The 25,657-nt window shown below is 40.2% G+C and overlaps 1 protein-coding gene across 4 annotated transcripts in view; it reads left to right on the top strand.

Moving 5' to 3' along the window:
* Sox6 (SRY-box 6) overlaps positions 1-25,657 on the top strand; it is a 554,993-nt gene that overhangs the window by 431,742 nt on the left and 97,594 nt on the right. For 2 of the 4 annotated variants that reach the window (XM_029480199.1, XM_021166060.2), the window contains 3 exons: positions 767-887; positions 10,907-10,986; positions 12,416-12,538. In XM_029480199.1, coding sequence (XP_029336059.1) covers positions 767-887; positions 10,907-10,986; positions 12,416-12,538 — 324 coding nt within the window. Of the gene's footprint in view, positions 1-763; positions 888-10,906; positions 10,987-12,415; positions 12,539-25,657 lie in introns of all 4 variants that reach the window. The other 2 variants (XM_021166061.2, XM_021166059.2) reach the window with 1 other exon arrangement.

Genomic DNA, 25,657 nt, shown 5'->3' with positions numbered 1-25,657 from the left:
TAGAGCACAAATACTGATGTAGCCTGAATGTTTTTCTCTTTTGCATTTTTGTGGTCTTTGATACGTTTATTGAGGTCAAATGAAATCTGATATAGTAGGATTTATTATGAGTTGCTCAGTGGATACAACTCCATAATTACTGAGCTACATGGCAGTGCATAAAGCTGACAAGCAATTTATATGTTACAGCGAGGTGTGTATGGCAAAGGATATTAGTTTAATTGGGCGCCAAGATATAGTAGCCTTAAATCTGAAGCGCTGTGTGTTTAATATAATGCAGTGAGGCTTGGGAAGAAGCTCCTGGATGAGGGAGACACACAGCTTCTGGAATATATAACAATTAGACATTACTTTCTGGCCACAGATGCTAAATACTGTTTTCACCAAGAAGCTTAGAATGCAGTGCAGGGGAAAGGGCAGAACCTCTCACCTACAGGGTGAGAGGAAAGCAGAGCATTTAGTTTTCCTGCTCTTTCTTTCACGGAAGAAGTCTAGAAAAACAAGTCAAGAGAGAGGAAGGCCACTGACCACCTTGAGATGAAAGCAGGGATGTGGTCAGTCTCTGGTGAGACGGTGGTCTGCTCACGGCAGGCAGCTAAGGAGACCAGTTAGGTGGAGTTTGCCTGAGTGTTCGCAGCTTCAGCTCTGCAAAGAGGTTTGAAGTGGGCGGCTGTGTGGGCAGCAGAGCAGCTCCAGCAATGGGAGACAAGTGCTTCTTGGTAACATCTGCTCCCTGTCTGATCACAGGCTCTCTTCTGTTTAGCAGGTTCAGGGGCACATGCCTCCGCTCATGATCCCAATTTTTCCACATGACCAGCGGACCTTGGCAGCAGCTGCTGCTGCCCAACAGGGATTCCTGTTCCCCCCTGGAATAACATACAAGCCAGGTAAGTGGAGAGCCGCGGTACAGTTTTTGGAAATGCTCGGGCCCACATGTTTTTGCTTAGTAGTCACAACAAACACAGGCACAGACAAGGGAGCTATGGATAAAAACACCATAAAAGCCTATTTCAAAGTAAAACCAGAGCTGGGGGGCATTGTCATAACTAATCGGTCTCTAGAACTTTTACTTCTCTCTTTTCTCAGTAGAGTTTATTTCGAACTCACATATAAAAGTCCCACATATAAAAGTGGTTCTCACTCTATTACCCTTAGCCATCTTTGGTTGTCCACAGGTCTTTTGCCCACCTTGAGCTTTCACACTGGGAAACTGGTCATGTACAATAGAAAATGCTACCTTTGGGTTCTGTTGGGTTTTGTTTACGTTTTCTTTTATTTTCTTTTCTTTCCTTTTATTCTTTTTTCTTTCTTTCTTTCTTTCTTTTTTTTTTTGGAAAATGTCCTTTGGGAAAAAAGTTAAAACTGCTGATTTAATTATTTCACCACTGATGGGTAAACTTCTTTTTTATTTTGGTCTAAATAATGAAGCATTCAGTAATAGTCTTCATTCATCCTTGAACTCAAAAAAAAAAAAATCAGGTCATATAGCCTTGTAGTGAAATGTGCTTTGAGATGATTTAGCGAATGTTATGATTTTTCTTTTTTCCTCTGAGTTTCCTGGACTCCTGGGGAATTCAATTAGGGGCATAATGGTTTGAAGCTCTTTCAGAGCCTCCTTGTAAACATGGCTTTAAATGTTTAAAGATAGGTTGCCAAAGGAATCCAATGTAAGAAAATAGCCAAGTACACAGAAGCCAACCTCGATTTCATTTGTGCGTTCTTTGTAAGTGACCCCAGCTCAGAGGTAGTGACCTTGTTCTGCTCATTAATAATTCCTGTGTCAAGTTCCTTTTAACATATTAGCCTGATTATATGAACTACCTAGTCAGGGTACAGCCAATCTGAGGGCAGCAGTTCCTTTATATGTGTGGCTTAGAACATGAACAAAGGCATTTTAATATGCTTAAGCCACAGATATAAACCACCTCACTGAGATTCTAAGGAAACTGATGAAACAGCCCAAAAGCAAACTTACAATTATAACAGCTTCTTACCATAGATGCCTCTCTGTGTTTGGTAGGGAACTCAGTTTCCTATGAGAGAAGGAATCTGTGAGAGACTCAGATGATCCAGGGATACTGATTCTAAGGATGGGTCCCTGTGAGGGCTGATTAAAAAGTCTTTAGACACAAACGAGTCAAGGGTGAGCATTCTGGTTTCACAAAAGAAAGTACTCTGAAAGTGGAAGTAGTGGGTGTCAAGATGACATTGAAAAGTTCTGGCTTTTAAAACACTTTATATCATTTTTTCCTTCATTGGTAAATCTATGCAAATATTCTAAAATCTGAGGTAGTTCTGGTTTCCACATTTTAGACTAAGGGTCCTGGATCGTTATTCCCAGGAGGTTTCTAGAAGTCACCCCTCTCTATAGAGTTGGTCTTTACATTCAGTGTAAGAGAACATGTGCTCATCGGTGTTCACACTCTGACCTAGTTCTTTATGGTAGCTCCATTTTGAACATTGATTTAAACTAAGCTAACTGTTTGATCTTGATGCTGAGGTGGCACCAGAATTCAGTAATATTCTTCATTCATCTGACCCAGTCTTGGGAACCTTTCAGTAAACTATACACAAATGTTATCTGTTGGTTGAGTATTCTTACCACTAGTTCTTTCCCCAGCTCAAAACCACACAGGGGCCTTGTTTTTGCTACTGTAGTTTTCTTATCATCCTGTTCTCTAATTTCATTACTGCAATGACATTATTTCTCATGGGGTAGATATTGCTATATGTTCAGTGAATTAAAGTTGTTTCTCCCCCAAAGGTATTGATGAGGTTGTACCATGTTAGGTGAGCAGGTAGGGATAGGAACAACTTTGTACAGGATTTAGTGACTCAGAGTTGTGTCCTCGGATAGCAATCTGTGTTTGGTCTGGACTGGCTAAACCTGTTGAGAGCAGTTTAGTAGGGCTGGATTTGTAGGAAGATTCTCAATTACAGGCAAGCTGTTCTCTCAAGGTATTTTCTATTAACCCCAAATTATATACCAAAACAATTTAAATTTTAAGTCCTTTAGTACTTTGGTTAATCTAAGCTTTATTATAAATAAAAAATTATGTTGGCAATGGATTAAAAATATACACGCTTAAGCTATGAGTAGAAGAACTTATAGATTTATGCAACTAAACAGTGCGGCCTTTTTGTCATCACAGGAATTGGGGGAACAGTATTGGGCTGGGTCCGGACAAGCAAATATTTTACTCCAAACTAAATCATGGTCACTTCACTTGAAATGAACATGAGCCGCTACTGTATTTGGAGAGGAGATACATAGTCCTGAAATGGCACACGTTCATACCCGGGCCTCTAAGTGAGAAGAGGAACACGTACCTCTCTGGCCTTTACAAAATAGAACATAAACTTCTCTCCTTTTGCTTCCTCCACTCTTCCAAGAACAGCCATATTTTGGTGTTTATGAGCCAAGTAAGCTGATTTACTGGTTGAACAACTGCCCTGACTACCAGAAGTAAGGACCATGGTGGGTGGCACTCACTGCTTATTGAAGTTGGCCATTTTGGATCCTATGTTAGAGTACTGTCACAAACATTTAGGGCTCTGAGTTATCACTCCCGTCCAGGTGATCTGACCTGTATCTCTGGAAACTGTAGCATGCCAGGTATGGTGCACACCACACGAGATCTCCCACCTCAAGGTAGCTGAGGAGGCACAGTGCCAGGATGCAGTGCAGGACTTTAGGCAGCATCTCTTAGACTAGCTTCTCTACAAGTAGCTTTACTAACTTTTGATCCCTCCATCTTTAGTCTTCTATTAGTCCTATCATTAGAGACATCTTTCTAGATAGGGATCCACTGGGGCCCTGAACATAGGTCTCAGACATTAGCTGGTCTGACATTGTGAGACTGAGATGCAGTGGTCAGGGAGGCAGTAAACACACTTGCTCATGGACACTTGAAATCAAAGCAGGAAGCCTCCTCCACAGTTACTAGTGTGAACTTCAGAACAAGGCTGTGCCTGAAAAACAAAATCATATCTACTCTCCTTTGCATTAGGCAGCTGAACACTGTCACATGTAGCTGGGAGTTTAAAACTATCATGTGTGACCAGCACCCTTGACTTTCCTTGGATATTCTAAGAGCAGGATGCATGCTTGTATCTGGACCTACAGATTCTCCATATTCCATGCTAGTACCTAGAGCTTACTGTACTACTGCCATGCAAGAGAGGTGTACACAAGATATACAAATTGGATGTCCGTATCTTTTGCCAGAGGCCGTCTAGTTTTTCTCACACCATTTGCTGAAAAGGCCACCCTCTTCCTTTTAATAGTTGTGGCACCTCCTCAAAAATAAAACAAGTGTATGTGTGAGGGTTTGTCCCTGACATGTCCATTCTGCTGTGCTGGCCAGCCTATCTCTATGTCAGTGCTACACTGTGTTAGCAACTGTTGATTTGTAGTAAATGTTGAGGTGCAAATCTTCTGCTTTATTCACCTTTTGAAAGATCACTGCAGTTTTGAGGGACCCTTGTAGTTCCATATAAGCCTAAAAATTCGTTTCTCCATTTTGTAAAAAGGATTAACAGGGATTATTATGTATATTATACATAATTATGATGTAATTATAATGTATATTATACATATAATATTAATATGTACATTTCTCTGAATAGTATTGACATCTTAATAATGTTGTCTTCTTGTCAATACAGATACTTCTTTCTGTGTATATCTGTCTTTATTTCTTATTGATTTAAAAAAAAATCCACTGACAAATGAAGATTGTATGTATGTACGTATGTATGCATGTTGTCCCTCACAGTGCGTGTTGATTCATGGCTAGATTTTACAATGCTCAGTCAAGGAAAGGGAGCTATCTTCTCTAGCTATTGTAAATTTTTTTTCAAATGCCAAAACACTTAAAATCCTTTCTTCCTTTCTGAAACATGTAACATTCCATTATCATGTCCCACAATCATGCAGTGCAGTGGGATGGCAGGTCTCAGTTCTCCTAACTGTAACTGAGAGTACCTATTGATGAGACAGTACTCACATCTTCTCCCCTTCAAGTTTCCTCGAATATCTGGCAACTGCTATTCTATCTTCAATTTCTATGGGATCAACTGACTTTAGATTTGCACATATGAGCAGGCACAGGCCATACTTGTCCTTCTGTGCCTTGGTTTGTTTCACTTAACACAATGTCGGTCAGTTTCATGCATGTTGTCACAGGTGACACACTTGGTGAAATAGTGTTCCATTGTGTGCATTCCACATTTTTTCCCCATTTTTAAGTTGGTGGACACTTAGGCAATATTATGCTTTCGTTATTTATTTCAACAGTGTTTTATAGTTCTAGGGTGTAACTGTTTCCATCTCTTTGGTTAGATTTATACTCAGGTGTTAAATTCTTTTAGGTGGTATTATAAATGGGCTTTCTTTATTTCCTTTTGGTTTATTTATATCTATTCCTGACACAAATAACTAAATTGAGCTTTTGTGTGTTAATCCTCATAGGTCTCTCTGTCCCTGTCTCTCCCTGTCTCTGTATGTGTGTATTCTAAAACAGACCTTTTTACAAAACTTTTCTTGACAGCTTGTATATTTTTCTATATTCTTCTTGTTTAGTAGTATGGGTTGGAGCTTTCAAAACAGTGGTCAATTTTCTTGTTCTTTATGTTAGAGGCAAAGCTTACTGGATTTTGCTGTTGATACAGTGTTAGCTAGGAATCATAAACCCTAGTTGTTCTGAGTTTGTTTTCTTATAGTTCTAGGAGTTATCATAGAAAGGTTAAGTATGTTTTCTGTATAATTTTGAGATGATCATGAAGGACTCTCTGCTCCCACCCACCCTTGTTCTATTATTTTAATGCATTTCATTGATTTGCTTAGATGAAACCACCTTATAATTTCTTGAATAAATCCTACTTGTTATGGCAAATACTGCTTTCAATATTCTGTTAGATGGAATTTGCTTGTTTTCTTAAAGAGATTGTGTTTACATTCATAAAGGATATTGATTTTCAGTTTTCTTTTCCTATGACATTCTTATCTGTCATCAAGGTATTTGGGGCCCCATAGAACAAAGGAGAAACTTCTCTCTCCTCTTTTCTGGAAGAGCACGTGAAGTGGACGTCTTAGCTCAGCATTTGACAGAGTGCTGGGGAATCCTTCTAATGCACTCATTTCTTTATTAGGAGCTTGGATTACTAGTTCAATATCTCTGATTGTTATGAGCCTGTTGAGATTTTCTATTTGCACTTGAGTAGTTAGGTAGTTTTTGTGTTTTCTATTTCTTCTGAGTTGTGTAATTGGCTGGCATACAATGCTTGCAGTTGTTAGCTGATGTTTCTTTTATTGCATACCATTTGTTTGCCAAGATAACCCTGTGTGTGTGAGTAATCTCATTAATTTTTATATCAACCCTAAGATATAAGTGGGAATAAGTGGTATTCTAGATTATTAAATGAAAAGAATAAACTGAAATTTTTAGTGTTAATTAAGTTTTCTAAGGCTTCATATCTCAAAAATGATGGCATCCTCATTCAGACTGAAAGTTCTCTGAATGGGTAGCTCATGTTCTTGAAAAGTAGTCTAAATGGATATGATCTTAAGGAACTCTAAATTTTTTGTTTAGAAAGTAATTTTTCATGTGGGCTTATCCAAACAACATCTTACAAAGCCACTCATTGCTGTCTTCCACAATATTTCAGAGTGGAGCTGTGTCACCAACACAGGGACACTGGTTACTTGAACCCACATACCTAGAATGAAAGCCTTTTCCCGGTGCTCCCATCAGTTGCCTCTGCGTTTAGTGTGAGTGCTGAGGTCCAGAAAGAAGACATACTCACCTGTTGAAAGCAACCTGTGTTATAAACACCGAGGTTGAGTTCCTGTGTCCTCTCATGTTTAGAGATTCTGTCACAGATAAACTGTTGTTAGACATGAACTTTGAGTTGTCATCTGAGCTGATTTCTTATGGAGATGGCGTGTATCTGTTAATCCATACTCACTCACTTAATTGCCCTCATGACAATGCCCTGGTTTTTAGATGATTGGCCAAAGGCATAAGATGTGGTCACCAAATAATTGAAGGGATAAATACGGTGCATGATTCTTAGGTTTTTAAAAGGCATGTAGAATAATCTATGTGATAGTTAAATAAATAAAACTAAGCTAAAAATATTTTCACCTGAAATACTCTTTGATGAATAGAAGAGAATATTAGCAGAGAGATAGGAATATGCTGGTATCAACAATTCTAATTTTTTGTCCCCTAAACAAACTGAAAGTATTGTGTTAGTTTAAAACTGACTAGTTTAAAACAAACTGAAAGTATTGTGTTAGTTTAAAACTGACTAGTTTAAAACAAACTGAAAGTATTGTGTTAGTTTACGTGTGGGGAACTTTTGGGATAGCATTGGAAATGTAAATGAAATAAATACCTAATTAAAAAAAAACATGTCATATTACCTAAAAACCTTTGCAGCACTATAGCAGCACCCAGGGGTAAGTCTGGACTTCCTACATCTTCTCAGAGGACCAAGAGATGGTGTGTAAAAGAGACACAACAAAGTCCATATTAGAAACGTTTGTATAGTGACAAGAACACGCATAGCTCATGAAAGTATGCTCATAGGTTTGTCAACTTCTAATGATGCCACCATAATAATAATTTGTGAAGGTAGGGATGTGTAAAATATTGCTCTTCTATGTTCGAGGGCAGAAAATGTGATAGGAGACTTTATTCCCATCTTGATCTAGTTACTGCAGAAGCTGAGTCCTCACTCCTAGTTCTGATTTCCTTCTTCCCTTTGACCCCTCCCAAGTCTCCAAACGACTTTCACAGTGTATTAATACCTATAATTAACAATCTTAGGATCTACAAATCTCCCAATCTCTTGCCTTTCTAAGGAATGTAAATAAATGGACAGAATTTTACTCTTGAGACTTTCACTGTGTTTTCCTGGTTTTTAAATGATTTTTTTTTTTGAAAGTAAAAAATGTTCCCAGTAGGAACATTTTTGGGAGGTGTCTGGTGTGTTCTAGAGTCTTGAAATAAGTTCTCCTCCTCTAGTGAGTGATTAAGAGCATGAAGATTTGGCCACATCTGGATGTCTCTGGAAATTAAAGAATTTACTCTCGTTTCTCATCTCTCTCTCAATTGGGATTCTTGGTGAAGAACGGATGCTGGAGGAACATGGACTGTTCTGATGAATGAGCCAGTGTCAGCCACATTTACATGGGTCTCAATTCTGTTCAGTGTGTGCTCTGTAATGATAACTAGACCATCAGAAGATGGGCTTATAGGATGGCCCTTGCTTCTTTTATTGGTGTTTGGGGACTGACTGCTTAGACTTGAGGTAAAAAAAGGCCAGATTACAGTCATGCCTAAGTGAACCTGTTTCAACAGGCTGCCTCTTCCTTTGTACAAATTTAAAAAGAATGGTCCTCATGCAAACATTTCACATCCAGAGACAAATTTTAAAAAAATTGCTGCAACATGTTGGCTGATTCCCTGCCAAGTCAGCCACTGCAAACGTTTTGTGATCAACTGTTACTAAACAAAAGTAGGGTGGGTAAAGGAAATGTGTAACTTTGATATCACAAACTAGACTCACAGTGCCCAAAAATCCCTCTCCCTGGTACATTTTTTTTCTTCTACAGCTAACTGTCATCCCCCTCTCCCGCCTTTGTGCTCCCCCTCCCTTCTAACCATCCTCAGTGATATACTCCATTGCTCTAATAGATTCATTTTGACTTTTAGTACTGATACAATGATGGGTTCTGGAGAAATAGCTTTCTGAAGATCTATTCAGATATGCAGATTCAAACCCGCAGAAAGGTTAAAAATATTTTGAAAATATGCTTGTCAACAGTGGAAAGAAAGCTGTTTGTAGCCAGCAGGTGAGCTGGAGAGTACTACAGGGTGTGGTAGAGACAGTCATAAATTAACTGGCAAGCCAGAAACCATGTAAAAAGCCGACTATTTCACGGCACAGTGGCATGACAGCTATGGAGAAGGAGTGCCCTGGGGAATTCTTTCAGAGTTTGATTTTTTAAAATATGTTTGACATGAAAAATGTTTTAGTACAAATAAAGCCACTGGTATTAAACTTCTAGGGAGGGGGTTGTGGTGTGGAGTTGCATGAATAATGCATGACATTTAAAGAAAGAACAGCTTTAAAATGTTTGGGGAGGAGGTCTGTGCTGATGGGTAGAATGGTTATTTTTTCCCTCTATTTTTGAAACATCATTAATTCAGTATCATTTGTGGTTTTTTTTAAAGCTGATAAGATAGCCACCAAAAAATTACCATTTGACTTAGATCAAGATATTTTTTCTTCAGATAATTTAGTTTAAATATCAAGAAGATCAGTAGACTTATTTAAGCATAAAGGGATAGTCATTTACTATAAAAATAATTTTGCCAAGTTGTCTTTTTTAAAACGCTCCTAGAGTGGGGCAGATGAAAATCAGCCTCATGGAAGGGGAAAAACCAGATCAGACATTTTGAACATTGCTCCATAGGAGACCGGCACAATGTGGCCTTAGTGAGTGCATTGTAGCGGCACTGCGTTTGCAATCAGAAGCCAATTGTTACTGGACTGTGTACAGGCGCACACTGTGCTCAATGGTCTGATGAGGTATTATGGATATGATGCAAAGAGACCGTGTAGATCAGAAGCTAACAATTTGTTAAAAGTGAAAGCAACTTAACATTTACATTGGGCCAGCTGAGTAGCACTTTACATGGCAAGCAGGGATGAGCTGTAAGAAGTTAGGGGTACCAGGCACGCTGTGGGTGTTAGCATCTATGCAGACAGGAAACAAGAGGTTCTCCTGCTTTCTAGTTGACAACCCCAGTGCCTGGAATTCTTCTTGCAATGTTTCTTCATTATTACATTCAGCGTTCAGTGTGGAAAAGTTCATGCAAAACAGCATGATTATTATAAATGTCAAAAATGTGTGGGGGAGCAGCCTATTAAAATATAGCCTAGAGATAGTATATAACACTGACTTTAAATAAGTAGCTAGAGCCAGCATGCTACTACATTAAATCACCGATATTGTGTGATTCACCCACAAATATTAATTTTTAGTTCACTTACCACAATTCCAATATGTCCTTCATCCCTTCCTCTTGGCTGTATGGGTATCTGGCCATGCCTGTGTTCTCAGGTCACAGGAGGTGTTTCAACACAGGTAGGTATTGGCTTGGGCTTGAAGCGCCTTACTGTAAAGCATCAAGAATACTCCCAGTTTTTCAGTGCAGGCAGCCCATGCAGAATGTGAAGTTATTGAATTGTCATCACCAAAATGCTTCAATCAGTGCCTTGTGTGAGTGACTGTGCACCAAGTTTCACTATAGTGCCAGTGGTTAAACCAAGACCCAAACTTCCCCCATCAGTAGGGTACCAGCATTTTAGGGTACCAACAGGTAAGATTGGCCATATTAAAGGGGATTTTTTTTCTTATCGCTTTGTTTATTTTCTATGGAATAAAATTTAGCACTATGGCTTGTCATATCTTTTTTTGTTTGTTTTTTGACTCTAATTCTCCATTTTACTTACCAAGTCCAAACTTTCTATTTCTCTAAGAGAAAATCCACAGTGTGCCGAGCATCAGCCTGGCTTTAATTTATTTTTTTTTACACTTAAAAAAATGATGTATTACAAGATTTGTAGTGGAGCGAACATGCTTGAATTGCACATTTAATTTTTTTCAACATCACATTCATGTTTTGCCAGTTTGCCTACCAGCTATCTGTTAACAAAAAGTTCCAAGGCGGCAGTGCAAGCCTGTGCCCAACTAAGCCTTTTGTTTCTGCAGATGTTTGGGCTTAGGGCAATGTTGTAAAGCTCAGGCGATCCAAGGACCATGTTTATACTTGTCTGCTGCGATTCCCTGTGCATTGTCTAAACCTGTGCGCATTGTTCTTTCCGACAGGTGATAACTACCCCGTACAGTTCATTCCGTCAACAATGGCAGCTGCTGCTGCTTCTGGACTCAGCCCTTTACAGCTTCAGGTAAGTGCCAGGAGGAAAAAAGAATGTGGGAGAAGGGCCAGTGCTTGAGTAGAAACCTGCAATCCAGCTGTATTCTAAATAATGGCCTAAATGTTAAATAATTTTTTAAGCATAGCCCAGAGAATTAACACCTTCTGTACTTAACATGCTTAAATGGAAGAGAAAGGTGCCAGTTCCAGCCATTTTTAAAGGAAATCCGATGTCACAATTTGGTTCTGTGATTCTGTGTGCTCTCTCTTAGCAAATTAAGAGTTTTTCATTGTTTAAGGCTAGTTGTTGTTTGAAGGTATTAGCTTTTTTCTTATCCACGTTTCATCTGGGTTTCCATGATACACAGGTATACAGACAGGCTTTTTTTCCCATCAACTTTAGACCAGAGACAATGCTGGGCCTCTTGCTCCTTGGAGCTCAGGGAATAAGGAGCCATTATTCCTGGATACTTTGATTATTTAGCAAAATATAAACACACTGCTCCCAAGTCTGTAGTGTGACCTTGTTCTTGCCAGGGTTAAAGGTCTAGGCATGGTGCCCAACTCAGTTCTGGATCAGTTTCTCTTGTTTATCAAGGTAATCATGTTTGGAGGCTGATTGAAGATTTATTACACCGTATGTTCCTCACAGTAAAAGGAGGTATTTAAAATAGTTCTGCGCGGCCTTTGCACACTTACCACCCTCATCAGAGCCATGATTTGACTTTAAATATGAATAGATATCAGTGCTAAGAACAAAAAGAGTCAAACACTTAGTATTAACATTCTTAGAAATTCATAAGTTAAGTTTCCATACAGTTCAAAGTTCCTTAAAGGCAGTTTTTATCTGCTCTTCCCTTTTGAACCCAGGGTAGAGCTTCCAGACAGACAGCATTTTCATGTTGTCATTGCCTGTGCAATTTGAACATAAAGGGAGTGTCATTGTCGCATGGAAAGGAAACTACACACACACACACACACACACACACACACTATAATACCTTAAACATTTTCAGTTGGGTCAAAAAGAAAATAATTTTTTGCAACACCCGAGAAGTTTTAGTCACAAGCCTCCTCTGGTCAGCATCGAAGCTGTCCCCACTAGAGGCACCTGGGACAGAGACAGCTTGCTAGCAGATGGCCAGCTTCTTCTCTCACAGACATTTACCTTTCACACTCCCAGCACTGGGCTCCAAGCAGCATAGGAAGATCTAAAAGAAACCCTCCCATTGGTGACCCTACTTTGGTCCTCCTCATCCCACTGTGGAGCTAGCTGTACTGTGGTGCTTTCTGGGTTTAGAGACAGAGGTTGTTTTGCCAGTTTCTATAAAACAGAGAGACCGGGTCTGGGACTACGTGCCATCCTTTGATGTGGTCTATACCCTGCATTGAATTCCATGTTGTTTCATGAGTTCTGACAGTATGTTTTGTCTTTTTTTTCTGAATATGCCATTAAACAGAAGGGTCATGTTTCCCACCCACAAATTAACCCAAGGCTAAAGGGCATAAGTGACCGTTTTGGCAGGAATTTGGACCCCTCTGAACATGGTGGTGGCCACTCTTACAACCACAGACAGATTGAGGTATGAATGCTTCTGTTGGTGCTTCTTTGGGTGGGGGACTGGATGTTTCCAGCATATTTTAGGCCTTTTGAAAAGTGGCAAACAGCCTGAATGCTAAAGCCAATCTCCTGTCTCCTAACCCGAAGGCCTTAAGCTAGGTTCTATTCTGCCTTTTTCTTGCGAGGAGCTTCAAAGCTGTTTTTCCACACTCTTACCCATTCTCATGTATAATGTCTTATGTTTAACAAATACTTAAACTCTAAAGATTATTTCTATTTGACCATATTCTTCCCTGTAACCTTGATCAACTATAATTCTGATTATAGAGTCCTACAGTTAAGGGATAGAGAGGTCCTGAGAGCCCACCACAGCTGTTAAATATTCTGGGCCTTAGGGTGATGACTTACTCACAGCTGCTGACTCTGCCTGAGCTGGGTTTTCTAACTTAGTTTTCATAGGCTGAAGTTGGGTGCCTGGGCCTGGCTGAGTCAACAAGTTTCTCAGGTGTTCTTTAATCACCCAGAAAACCTTTTTCAGTGTTGTGGGACATTGAAATCATGTCCTTCTGCATGTGTGATCCCTTTAGAACATGAAGGCCTTCTGTGCAATGGGAACCTGGCCCTTCTCTCTGTGGTGTCTGATTTGACTGCATCCCTCTCCGGTATCGATCATTAGTGTCCCTCTCTGGCTCTTTCAGATATAGGAGTGTTGTAATGTAGCTATTAATTAAAAAAATTAATTTTCATAGGTGAGACCAAGTACCAAACTTTACATTCTAACCCAGATGGGAAACTTTACCCATTGCACCCCTCTAAAAAACTCTAACTGTATGTGACTCAGCCCTTTGGTCCTGTCACTGTAGACAGGCCAGGTGTCCTTGACCCATGGCATGACCTCCTCTGCCTCTTTTCAGTCCACAGACTTGGAAATGATGGTAGATGCTGAGGTGGTCATGCCCAAGGAGGAGGACAAGATACAAGGCCATCTTCAAACAGCCAAAGGAAGAGTTGCAATGCCCTCTGTCACCTTCCTGCTCTTTGATGGAGGCAGGAGACTCTGACATGACTAAGACACAGACTGGCATACTATACCGACTTCTGCATAGCCAGGAAAGCTTTCTTTCAGAGGCCTTTCTGTTGGCTGTAGAAATGCCTCCATGTTCCTGAGCAGTGTAAAAATCAGCTCATTCCAGAAAGGGCTAAAGAAGGGTGTGTAGAGATGGGGGCATTCTTTCTGTATAATGGTAGGTAGCAAGCTGACCTACTCAGAACACCCAGCCCAAGGAGCTATGATGTGCCTAGGAGTCTGGGAAGGCAGAGGATCTCCGCACAAGCTCTTTGCCTTTGGTTCTCTGTAGAAATATCGTGTTCTGTCCCTTCCTTCTCCCTTCAGCTGGGGTCTACCAAATACTGTAGTTTATCTCATGCTTCTCCCCTGATCTCTTCCCTCACAGGCACATATGCCTGCTGTATCAAATCTGGCTCCTGGAAACCATAGTGTCGTAGCTTCCCAGAGTCACAGCGGTGCTGGGGTAGAAGCTAGGCAGATACCACATGTTTGTCACTCTAATTGGGCTAACCCCATCCTATGCAAGAGCTTTTTACAGCTTTGTAGTTTAAGTGTATCTGGTCTGAGAGTATCCTGGGTTTTTATTTGTACTATGTTCTCTTGCCTGCATTTTAAATTATTTATTTAATTAAAAAATTCATTATAAAGACATATCTTTATTGTGATGAACTCACAAATAAAAATGTCACATAGCTGGTTTAAGGACTCCATTTCCAAATTCCCCAAATCCCTGTGAACTTCTGTACAGTTATATTGGCCATTTGAGCTTTGATTAGGGTTTTGCACTTACTACAGACCACATTCTTATGCACGCATCCACCCCAAAAAAGAAGAAAACAAAGAGTCAAAACTAGAAAACAACTAGCTCTATAGCCCCTTCCATAGCTCACTGTCCTTTCTGCCTGCAGCCTGTCTTTCCTTGTTAGCTAATGTTACCCTCCCTTGGTTTCCTTTCTAAATGTTACAGTTTATCCACATTTATAATTGTCTAATGTGGAAGAATATACATTACAGGCTAGATCTGCATCCATGGGAGGACATGCTGCTGTCCTTTCCATTAAAACAATATTTTTCTGCATGTCAACAAGCCTTTGAAGCTGGTTACACTTGTATGAAAGGCAGGTTTTCCAGACTTTGTGGCCTGAGCACAGCATATTTACTGGGGCGTCTTTAAACAACACAGTAGACACCTGCATCCAAACTGCTGGACAGTAATATGTACAAAAATATTAGGATATTTAGAGAGAAAACTTTATGATAACTTGCTTTAGTGCAGTTAAATCACTGCCTCTTTAAGCTGGGGCTTTGTTCCTCCCTGTGGTAAGTTAATATGTCATGTTTCTGTCAATAATAGGGGTCATTATAAACTGTGACAGTGCCAGGATTTCTTTACAAGGAGAGTGTCCTGGGAGGAGAACTCTACAGCATACTGACCCTTAGCCAACACAGTCCTCAGGGCTTGGCTTGCTCTACCTGTTGATTTCCCTTCAGAAGCTGTCATTTCTATGGTCACATGTCTGCAACCCTAGCAACACTACTCACATTCTAAAGTCTGAAAATTTGCATCAAGGAGAGGAAAGGTATTAGAAATGGGATGACCCTTCTGATATTAGCATATTCCAGCTTTGTCTTTAAATTAAGGAAGACAGGGAAAGCTGTTCTAATCTAAGCTCTGTCGTCTCTGCCTCAGGGGCACATTATCGGCAGCCAGGAGGCCAAAGGTGCCATTCTTAGTTAAGCAGTTCAGTAGATAGAGGGACAGATGCTCATGTATCTGCAGGCTGAGGCGCTTGAGCCGTTAATTCTGAGAATGTATTTAACCCTGGGAACTATCGGAAACTGTAACTCTAAGGTTACCATGCTTTTGACCTTTCCAGAACAGAGGGCACTTCCTCAGTAAACAATATATTATATTGCTACTTACTCTAGGGCGCTCACCGTATACATTTCTGGACCATTTGCCATTTGCTTTTGGTAGCTATGTTAGCACTGGTCCTTAAGTAAGTCAAAAAGAATGTTCAGGAAAGGGGACCAGAATAATGAGGCAATCATGTAACTATGGCCTTTAAATAGATACAGTTAGGTTCTGTCTGAAGACACATTGAAGACACAAAACCTGAGTTCTGGATTTCTTTTCTATTTAAAAGTACTTTCAGTATATTGGTTCATTTTACTTGATTATTGTCAATGATAGATCCCAGTGTAATTTTGCTTTGTTTTGTTTTTAATTGGGAGCAATGCTGCCTCATCGTTGTAGCTTGTATTAAACACAATCGGTACCGTATGCAAAGTGATACACCTGCTTCATGCCTTCTTATTAAATGATGCATGCTTCTCTTCAGCAAATCCAGCAGTTAAATACCACACAGCTTACGAATTTCTAATTAAAATATCTCCACATGTCAGCATATTGGTAATGTATTATTTTAATCCATTTATTTTGTTTATGAAACAGTGACATATGTTTAGATTGTGAAATATATGATCCTTAAAAATCATTTTATTGAAGAAAATTAATTCCTACAGAACTGTGTGGGTAATGTGTTCACTCACCCAGCCAGCCACTGGCAATGCTGCCAGTCTTAATGTCGAGTCGGCTGTACAGCTTTGTCCATGCGCAGTCTTGAAGGGAACCTCGTGATTCATTTTCTTATCATTTCTTTTCCTCTTTTTATTGCTTATGAATTCAAACCTGCCCCTCTACATACACCGCTGAACACTTCTGCTACCCCTTTAAAAATACAATAAATGGTGGAGCTAGATATTATATAAATGATTCTGAAAGAGAAATCAAAATTAAAACTAGCTAGCTATCTTTTCAAAGTTAGACAGTAATTTGTTTGTCAGTGGGGAGATGTTTGGGTCAGCCCTGAGATAAAGTGACTGTCAGCAGTTATTCCTCCAAGACAAGTAATTTCCCTCAATGCATTGCTGACAGATTGCTCACTTCTCTGATTCACCAGAGGAAACAAACTTAATATTGTCTCGGCAGAATTTCTGTCTTCATTAGCCCCTGAGAAGGATTTGTGAGCATTCAGAGCCACCAAGCTTTAGATGGAGCAAATTTTAACAGACTGGTTCCTATAGTGGTAGCATGGGGAGTAGCCTAAATGAAGGAATTGGGTGTGCAAATTAAAGACAATATCAATAGAATTAGATTTCCACATTTGTTGGTTAGTCTGTTTTGCTTAGAGGAAAAGTCTTGCCAAGTTTACAAAGATGGAGGAGCATATTGAAGGCTTTGCTAAAATGAAAAGGAACATATTTTTTAAAAAACAATATTGTCAGATTTATTGCTTCATGTGGAAAGAGAAACTGTTCCCGTTTGTGTGGGAGAGACTCCCTTGCTATTTTAACTCTGGCTTCATCTGTTGTGTTTAGGGGCTCTCTAGCTACTAGGATCGTGTCTTTTTTTTTTTTTTTTTTTGTGACCATTGTAAACATGCCTCACGTCAGGGACGTGGATGCTGGTGCAGGTTAGCTGTGCTGGATGGCACTGAGAGTTAATACAGAGGTGATCAGAGATGCAGAGTGCTACCCACCCCATGGAGAAGAGGGAATTTGTTGATTCTAGGCTTGTCTTGAGGATACCAATCGAGTGGCTGCATTTTGAGGAGAAATGCTTGCCTTTTATTAATCAGCCTTCACAAACCCACCCCTCAGCTTCTTTTCTTGACTTTCAAGGGGTATGAGACTTGATAGAACTGCAGCAGCTGGATCCCATGTGCCCTCCCTGAGCTAATGGGATGAAGCCCTAAGCTCCGCTTCCTGCCATTCCTTACTTGCTGTTTGCTGAGCACTACTTCCAAAATGCTTACTTTTGTCAGCCTTTTTACAGTGAGAAAAGCAATATATATATATATATATATATATATATATATATATATATAGTGTGTGTGTGTGTGTGTGTGTGTGTATACACATATGTTTAGGATTGTCATGGATAGTATATAGGATCATAAATCGTATTTCCCCAAATGCTGGCAACTAAATAAAATCTTTCCAATATCACCAAGTTCCTCATTGTCATCTGACAGGACTGTCAGGCACTGAACTTAGATTTGGGCTTTTCTTTTCTTTTCTTTTCTTTTCTTTCTTTCTTTCTTTCTTCAATATAAAATCCCCAACATTACTTGGCATTGCATTTAATAAAATGAACAAGAGATAACAAATTTTGTCTTTGGTGGCCATCACATCTAACCTTCTTTAACACTTTTCTTAAAACATTTGGTCCTATGCTCTGTCTGTAGTGATCATATAAATTTTCACTTGCAGATTCCAGTTTAAGAAAATTTGCATATTCTTGAGGAGCCCCAACAGAAGCGAAAGGAAATATAAGCAAGTTAAAGGGAGATACAGGAGCATTCTCCAGCCCTGGACATCTGACTGGTTATTATAGTTACCAAAGTCAAAATTTGTACTCATCTGCTATCTGTGTATAATCAAACAATAGAGGGGGGAGGGGGTTCCTTTAAGATGATTGATTTTCACTTAGTTTGAAGGCAGTGCAATGAAGTTGAGAGAGTTGGCTCTTCTCCTATAGACCATGATGCCTTTTGTTTGTTGTCTGATTCTTGGGGCATTAGACTATACCCTCAGAGATAGTTCAGTAGAAGACAGAATGCTGGAAGCACAAAACCTCTACTAATATGAAGAGCCCCCTCATCCCCATCAAGAGTCATTCACCTCCAACCCCACCTGTCACTCACTCCACAGCTAAGAATCTCCTGCTATGCAAAAATGGTCAGCCCTTACTTATTTGTGAGCTCTACAATCCATGAATCCAACCATCCATGGGTAGAAAACTGTCTTGAAAACTGTGCATCTCTACTGAATGTGCACAGGTTATTTTTGTCACGACTCCCTAAATAATACAAGTATAGCAAGTGTTTGCATAGCATTTACATTGTATTAGGCATTATACAAGATCTAGAGATGAGCTGAAGGACAAGGAAAGATATACAGAGGTCATGTTTTATAGAAGGGTCTTGAGCCTCCGGAGACTTACATATCAAGAAGGGGTGAGAACAAATCCCTCACAACTACTGAGGGACAGTTGTCCTTGCATGTAAATAGACAGTGACAACTCCTTCCCCAAGAATACTGCTATCATTGTCTCCTCACATAAGCTTGGTAGCATTTTGGATTGGTATTGTCTGCATATGTCTATACTGGAATTAGAGCATGAGCTAACTGAGCATGTATTAGAAAGTTTGAAAAAAAAATTCCTGTGTCAGCAGAGACTTTCATCCAGTTTTCAGTGACAGGATGAGTGAGTAGAGCCAACAGTTACAACATTTATATATGGAAAAGATATCACAAGCTAATTTGATTTGTCAGGTAACAGATAAGAGTGATCAAGATTAAACCATTCTTAGTGATATTTAAGTAAATGAGACTGAGAAGTGGGAGAGGGTCACAGGTTTCTCTCCTGTCTTAACCCAACTGCACTACAAAACTTCTGCCCATGAGGGCTGGAATGGATCGGTTAGCCTTACAGAGCTGCCTTTCTGCTTTACCCCTGGGAGAGTTCATATGGTTTACAGGTTTGTAAGAGTCCAGCCAATTGTCAGTACAGGGAAGTTTTGTAATATTTCACCCTCTACATAATTGTTTGAAACCATCTCAATTTATTTTGGCTATTCTAGAATTTAAGGCTTGTGATAATGAGTTATAATTTTTCACATATTATATATTTAGAAAGGTAGATATAACTTAAATGTTACTAACACCCTCATTTCTCAGTTCATTGTAAACATCTTTGTGCTGAAGAATACACATATAAAAATAACCACTGTATGTTCTAGTCATTATAATTAGTGAGAATAGCAGATATTTACATCAAAATTTTGAGAGGAATAAATACTCCCTTGCCCCGGCTTTATAAACAGACACAATTCCATTATATCAATAAACAATTAATGCAGAATTTGTACTCTTGTTTACCAGACTAAAAAGAATAAAAGCTGAGTAGAACTGAATACATTTCCCAGGGTCTCCATCTTCCTGATCAGTTGGTGAGGCAAATATTTAAGCTGGAATTTTCAAGTTCTGAGAGGTTGTGTGAGAGTCCATTTGGTAGGCTGTGTGGGAGTTCTCTTATTGTCTTTTATTGTCCTGTTCCCTTTACACTAGTGACCATACCTGTGACCATCACTTGGCATTGTGACAGAACTTAACCTAGTCCTCATCTTTGGTGCCTTGACAGTACCTCCTCTGGAGGTATTAACCTTGAGCAGTATAAAGGAAAGCAGAAGTAAAAACATGTGTATGAAGAGCAGCTATTTAAGACACATCCTTCACTTAACTGTCTCACCTCCTACAGTGGGCAGTCTATTATGTTTGAATCCAGTTCAAAACAGAACTATTGATTATCTAGAAAGTCTACTTTTGGGTTATCTATCAGCTGTTTACTAATTTACCTGTCCAGTTAAGTTAAATAATGAAAGAATACATATTTAAAAAATTCATCCTACTGGTCGATATGGAACAGGTGGATCTGGGAGGAGTGGGGAAGAGTGAATATAATAGAAACATTGTATAATATTCTTAGAGGGCCAATAAAATCAAAGTTCAAGTATTTGCTTGAATATGACCATTAAACTTAACACTTATTAAGCTGGTCACAGAGGCATATGCCTGTAATCCCAGCACTTTTGCAGGAATAAGAGTTCAAGGTCAGCTTTGCCACATAGCAAATTTTAGCCCAGCCAGGGGTACATAAACCCTGTTAATAAATAAATAAATAAATCCCACATTAAAGTTGTATTAAGAGAGTTTATAAGTGATTTGTGCTCAGCAAGTTTGAAAAATGAAATATGTGTGTGAAAACAGTGGTTACCAAGGTGTGGGGTAAAGAGGGACAGGACAAGGCAGGCATGGACTTTCAGAAACTGTGAAAATCCTCTGAGAATATAAAGTCATACTTTGTGGAACATAGAGCATGTGGGGCTCTGAATGACGCTGCTGTAGCTGAGCACACAAGTTGCTACCGCTCATCCTCAGTAACTGTTCTCCACTCGGATGAGGATGCTGATAATGGGGAGACCATGTGCACATCAGGGCTGGGGATGCAAAAGCTCTGTGACATTTTAACTTTGCAGTCACACTCAAACTGCTCTAAAGTTAGTGTCTATTGTTAAGTTTATAAACAAATCCAAACATAAGAAATTTAGTGATTCAGTCCTTCCCCAGTGTTTACATAGTGCCTGTTGTGCAGCACACACTGTTCTAGGTAGCAGGGTTGAACTGAGGGCACTTTTCTCATGAAGGCTTGATTGCCAGTGTCTGGAGACACTTTGCTTTGATTGACAGAGAGCAATGAGATTACTGTGGCATCAGATAGGAAGAGATCACCAGACCCGTCATCCTGAAGTCACTGCAATATTTTAGATAGCCATTGGCAACAGAAGCGCATCCTGCCTAAAGTGCCAGCAGGGCTGAGTTTGAGAAAAGCATGTATGTAGATAGCAGGAGGTATCAGTGGATGCTCAAAGCACCTACCTTTACTGAGTTTGTATTCTGGTGGGAGAAGGAGAAAATAGAGGAGGGAATAGGACATAGCAATCACTCACTGGAGTAGAAGTATCCCCATCCAGGTTGAAGTATCCTGTCCATCCAGACACAGACAGATAGTTACAGATCAAGACCTGTTTGATTGTCTGTCCTCAGGTTTTTTTTTTTTCTCTAATCCTCAAAAATGAAAGGTTTATACTAGCCAATGCTGCTGATGGCAGCCGCAGCACTCCTGATGGAACTAAGAAGCACACAGTATGTGCTTAGCTTTCTGAAGGGAGTGCTGATTTTTATTTTAACAGCATGCACATTCTAGGAGAGTGGTGTGGCTATGAGACTTGGTAAGGATATGGGAGCTGCTCATTAACTTTGGTGTGGGGGATGCTTTTCCTTAGAGCCAGTAGTATGAATGAAACCATTCTTGGCAGAGGACCTGTATCTGGTGTATTAAATAAATGATACAAAGGAAACCTGAATTTCTTTCTGATACAAAGCAAAAGAAAAGCTAGGCATGAACATCATTAAATAATAGCCAGTTGTGATGATGTATGTGTATAAAAATGACAAAATGAAATCGATCTAGTTGTATCCATGCCAGTTGTACATGGCAGAATATCGTAATATTGTGTATGTGTACACATGCATACATACAGATACAGATATAGCACCAGTTGTCCAGTTTAAAAAGCAATTTATGTTTAGCCTTTGTAAGAAATGTTTTTAATGTTACTTCCATACGTTTGAAGAAGAAATGAAAGCTCAGGGGAATGAAGTGACTTGGACCAAGTTTCTTCCCTAGAGACTAGGTAGGACTCTAGTGGGTGGCTGGGTATATTCTAGAATCTGTTTCTCAGTGAGGATCCTTTGCTTCAAATTCCACTGAAGCACAATGCTTGCAGGATGCACAGCCATTTAGAACTCCTTCACAAAGTGTTCCTCTTTCAGCAACGTGGAAGTGAAGGGAGGCCGACTTAATCAAATCATAAAGAGGACATTTTTCAAAGTCAGTGTGGTCCTCTCCACACCCCAAGGAGTTTACATACTTTTCAGATTTGCAGCTGTCTAGAAGAAACTTCAAGCTGAAAAAGAATTAACAAGCCTGAGAACTACTACGAGGAAGAGCCCATCTCACTCCTTAGCTCTCTTTCCTCAGAGGAAATGCTTTGAATGCTTCTGCTGTGTGCTCTATCCTTTGGAGAGTGTCTGGGGCTGTCTTGCCATTTCAGAGTTTTGATGGGTCTCCTAAAGGAGCTGGGAACTGTGTCCTTGGCTATCCCTCCCCCGCACAGCTCTCAGAGTGTGTTCAGCAGGTTGCTTGCCTGCAGAGGAAGCAGATGTTTAACCATACTGGAGTGAGCGCCTGCTGCATGAGGAGCTGCCTATGCCTCCTGACATCTGGCTGTGGCTGGGTCGCCTTGCCTGCCTAGGGCCAGGAGGCTGCAGGAGCCAGGGGCAGAGAGCACAGAGCCTCTGCTGCTCTTTAAGCGATTAGTGCACTGGACCAGTGATAATGTTGAATTATCGCTTGGCTGCCTCTTTCCCGGGAACCTCGGGACAATAGGAAAGTCAGGAAGGAGCATTCGCAGTAAAGTCATGTTCCGAGAGACACAACTGATTATGGAGTATTAAAGGGCTTTATTTTAAACGATTTAATTTACAAATAGATCCAGACAGTGCATGAAACTTCCAGAACCATTAGTGGAGCAGCTGAGGAGTTTTCTAATTTAAAGTGGCCGGGACAGAAGCGCCGGTTCAGCAAGCTCCATTTTTAGAGTTTGGGCAACTTGTCCAGTTGACGCTGTAGACGACAGGGTGTCTGACACAAGGAGAAAATATGCTGATACTGTAGTGCTGGGGAAATTTCTCTAACTTGAGGGGAAAGTAGACTTTGTAGGTAAGAAGCCAGCTGTCTTCAACGGAGGCTTTCACTGTCGGACTGCATTCATGTGAAAACCGGGTTGCATTGGTTCCCCAACGCCGAAACCATCTGTTCCGCCAATTTCCTTTATGGTATGTGTTACTTAAGCACAATGGATATGGAAATTGGTAGTTTGAAATGTGTTTTTCTATGAACAGTTGTCACATTATGGTGCTTTGCCTCTTATAATTTTTCATCAGTAAGACCTCTGGGCTTGAGAGTCTTCTTTTAACAGATAACCTTGTCTGTGCACACAGGAATGTGTTGAAAAGGAACAGTGTGGTGCTCCCAGTTAACCGCTCCCATTCTGAGTGATTTGTATTTAATTAACACTGGTGAAAGGCTGGGAGCTCCATTTTCCAAGTCTCCCTCTAGTCAACTGGGAGAGGAAGAAAAAAAAAAACATCTTTTCTGAAATCCCTGTAACTAAGTTATATGGCAAGGGCCACTTAATGCTCAAACCGACAAAGGTATTGCTTCAGTTACTGAATTATATTTAGCTCCCTCTCAGAGGTCCCATTTCAAAACTCAGTAGGAAAAGTGCTTTAGTGTGGCATTCCCATTGGATGATCCCTTGGTCTGCTTGAAGAGAAAAGCAAGAAAGCAAGCAAAGAAAGAAACAAACAAACTTTAAAACAAAGGAGAGCAGGGCGTGGTGGCACACACCTTTAATCCCAGCATTTGGGAGGCGAGGCAGACGGATTTCAGAGTTCGAGGCCAGCCTGATCTACAGAGTGAGTTCCAGGACAACCAGGGCTACACAGAGAAACCCTGTCTCAAAAAACAAACAAACAAACAAACAAACAAAAAAAACCAAACCACCACCAACAAAAACAAAACAACAATAGCAAAAACAAAGGAGAAATTCCACCTAGGGCGTTCTCATTGCTTCTGCCCTCAGCATCTTGAATCTATACCACTGAACAAGAACAAGAAGACATCCCTCCTGGTGGGGATGCTGGTCACTCACTTAGAACCCCTTCCTTACATACAGAATGTATTGACTCCACACCCAGGGAACCACATAGTATACAGATAAGGGATAGGGTCAGACATAGCATCAGTGTGTTGGGTGAGGTAGGCAAAGAGAGAAGTTTCATTCAGATAATGGAGGTCTATGTATGACTCCTTTGACGTAGGCGTCTCAATTTTCTATCCACTCACCAGTGGTCTTTAGAAAGAGACATTCAGGAGTTGTAGAACAAAACCACCCTCTAGAATTCCTCTCCATGAAGCCACAACCTACTAGTTCTGCACCTCCATCTTCAGGGGTTTCCTGACCACATTGTGAGACCTGAAGGTCATTTTAAATCAAGTCATGGCCAGTGACCAAAGATATATATGCTACTCTCTGTATGGCAGCTAGCTTGTTCTCTCTCTTTTTTAAAAAAAAAAAAAGTCACTCATTTATAGTACAGAAGTTCATGAAGCAGCAGAGGCATAGCCACACTATGTCCCATATGAGGCAGGAGAGGCATAGCCATGCTATGTCCAATGTGTGGAGCTTAGATTATGGTTTTGGGACTTAGTTCTTTCCTTCTACTTTTTTACTGTGGCTTCTGAGGATTGATCTGACCCAGATTGTAAGGCTTGTGTAGCCATGGCTTTTAAGCCCCCGTGCCATCTTGCCTGCCCTGACTTGCTCTTTTCTCTGTCTTCACAATCTTTAACTTTGTGAGTGACTTGGAGGTTTCATGCAAGCAGTGCTTCCTAGTTCTACAAGATCCCTATAGTTATAAGAACCAAGTGAACATGGACTAATTTCTTCTGAATCCCAATCTCCTCACCTGTGAAGCAGGAGTCCCATCTCCCACAGGGCAGTCAGGAGGTTAAAGGAAGCCATAGACACACAAGGCCTGCTACATGGTTAGATGCTTGGTAGCCTTTGTGTCTGTGCCCTTGTATTGAATTCTCTAATCCATTTACTTATTTAGCAAACATTTTAAAGTTATGTCTGATGTCCTTCAGTTAAGCAAGCAAATTAAGCAATTTTCTACCCTCCAGGGAGGAAATCAGGTAACACATAGTGGTTCAAAGCGAAGTGAACAGATAACACAACGGTGTTCATTGGTTGAGGATGTTTCTGTATTTACAAACCTTTGTATCTAAATGCTGAGAAATATTTTGACCGCATATATGTATCTCATGCTCCTGACTTCAAAAGCCATGAAGCCCCACACGGTGTACTTGTGGCAATCACAGCCAGTTGGCAATTAGAGTACTTTAGTTTTGATTTCCTACTGATAAAGAACAACAAAAAACAAACAAAAAGAACAGAAAATACAGAAAAAGAATTTTCACAAGTCAATAGTAATATTGTGAAAGCCACAGATTTTCATAGCTGGAAAGATAGAAAACCCTTGACCAGTCTCAACTGCCAAGTCCTATCTTGAGCCTGTCGCTTGAATTTGGACAAATTAACCTTACCAGTACCCAGATCCTTCTATTAAGTGGTTTTAGAAATGATGTCCATGGGGATAAAATCCCCAAGGAAAGTGCTTTGCATACTGCCAAGTGCTTAATGAATATTTTGATTTTATACTAAAGAAACTGTGACCCAAAGAGCTAGATTAGCTTTCTAGAGCTACAGTGTTTACTGGTGGCTTGGGTGAGGGTGCAGAGAAATGCAGGCACCAAGG

Source organism: Mus caroli, chromosome 7 (assembly GCF_900094665.2).
Source record: "Mus caroli chromosome 7, CAROLI_EIJ_v1.1, whole genome shotgun sequence".
NCBI classification, from domain to species: Eukaryota; Metazoa; Chordata; class Mammalia; order Rodentia; family Muridae; genus Mus; species Mus caroli.
Note: the sequence above shows the minus strand (reverse complement) of the source record. Positions and strands in the feature narration are given on the sequence as shown.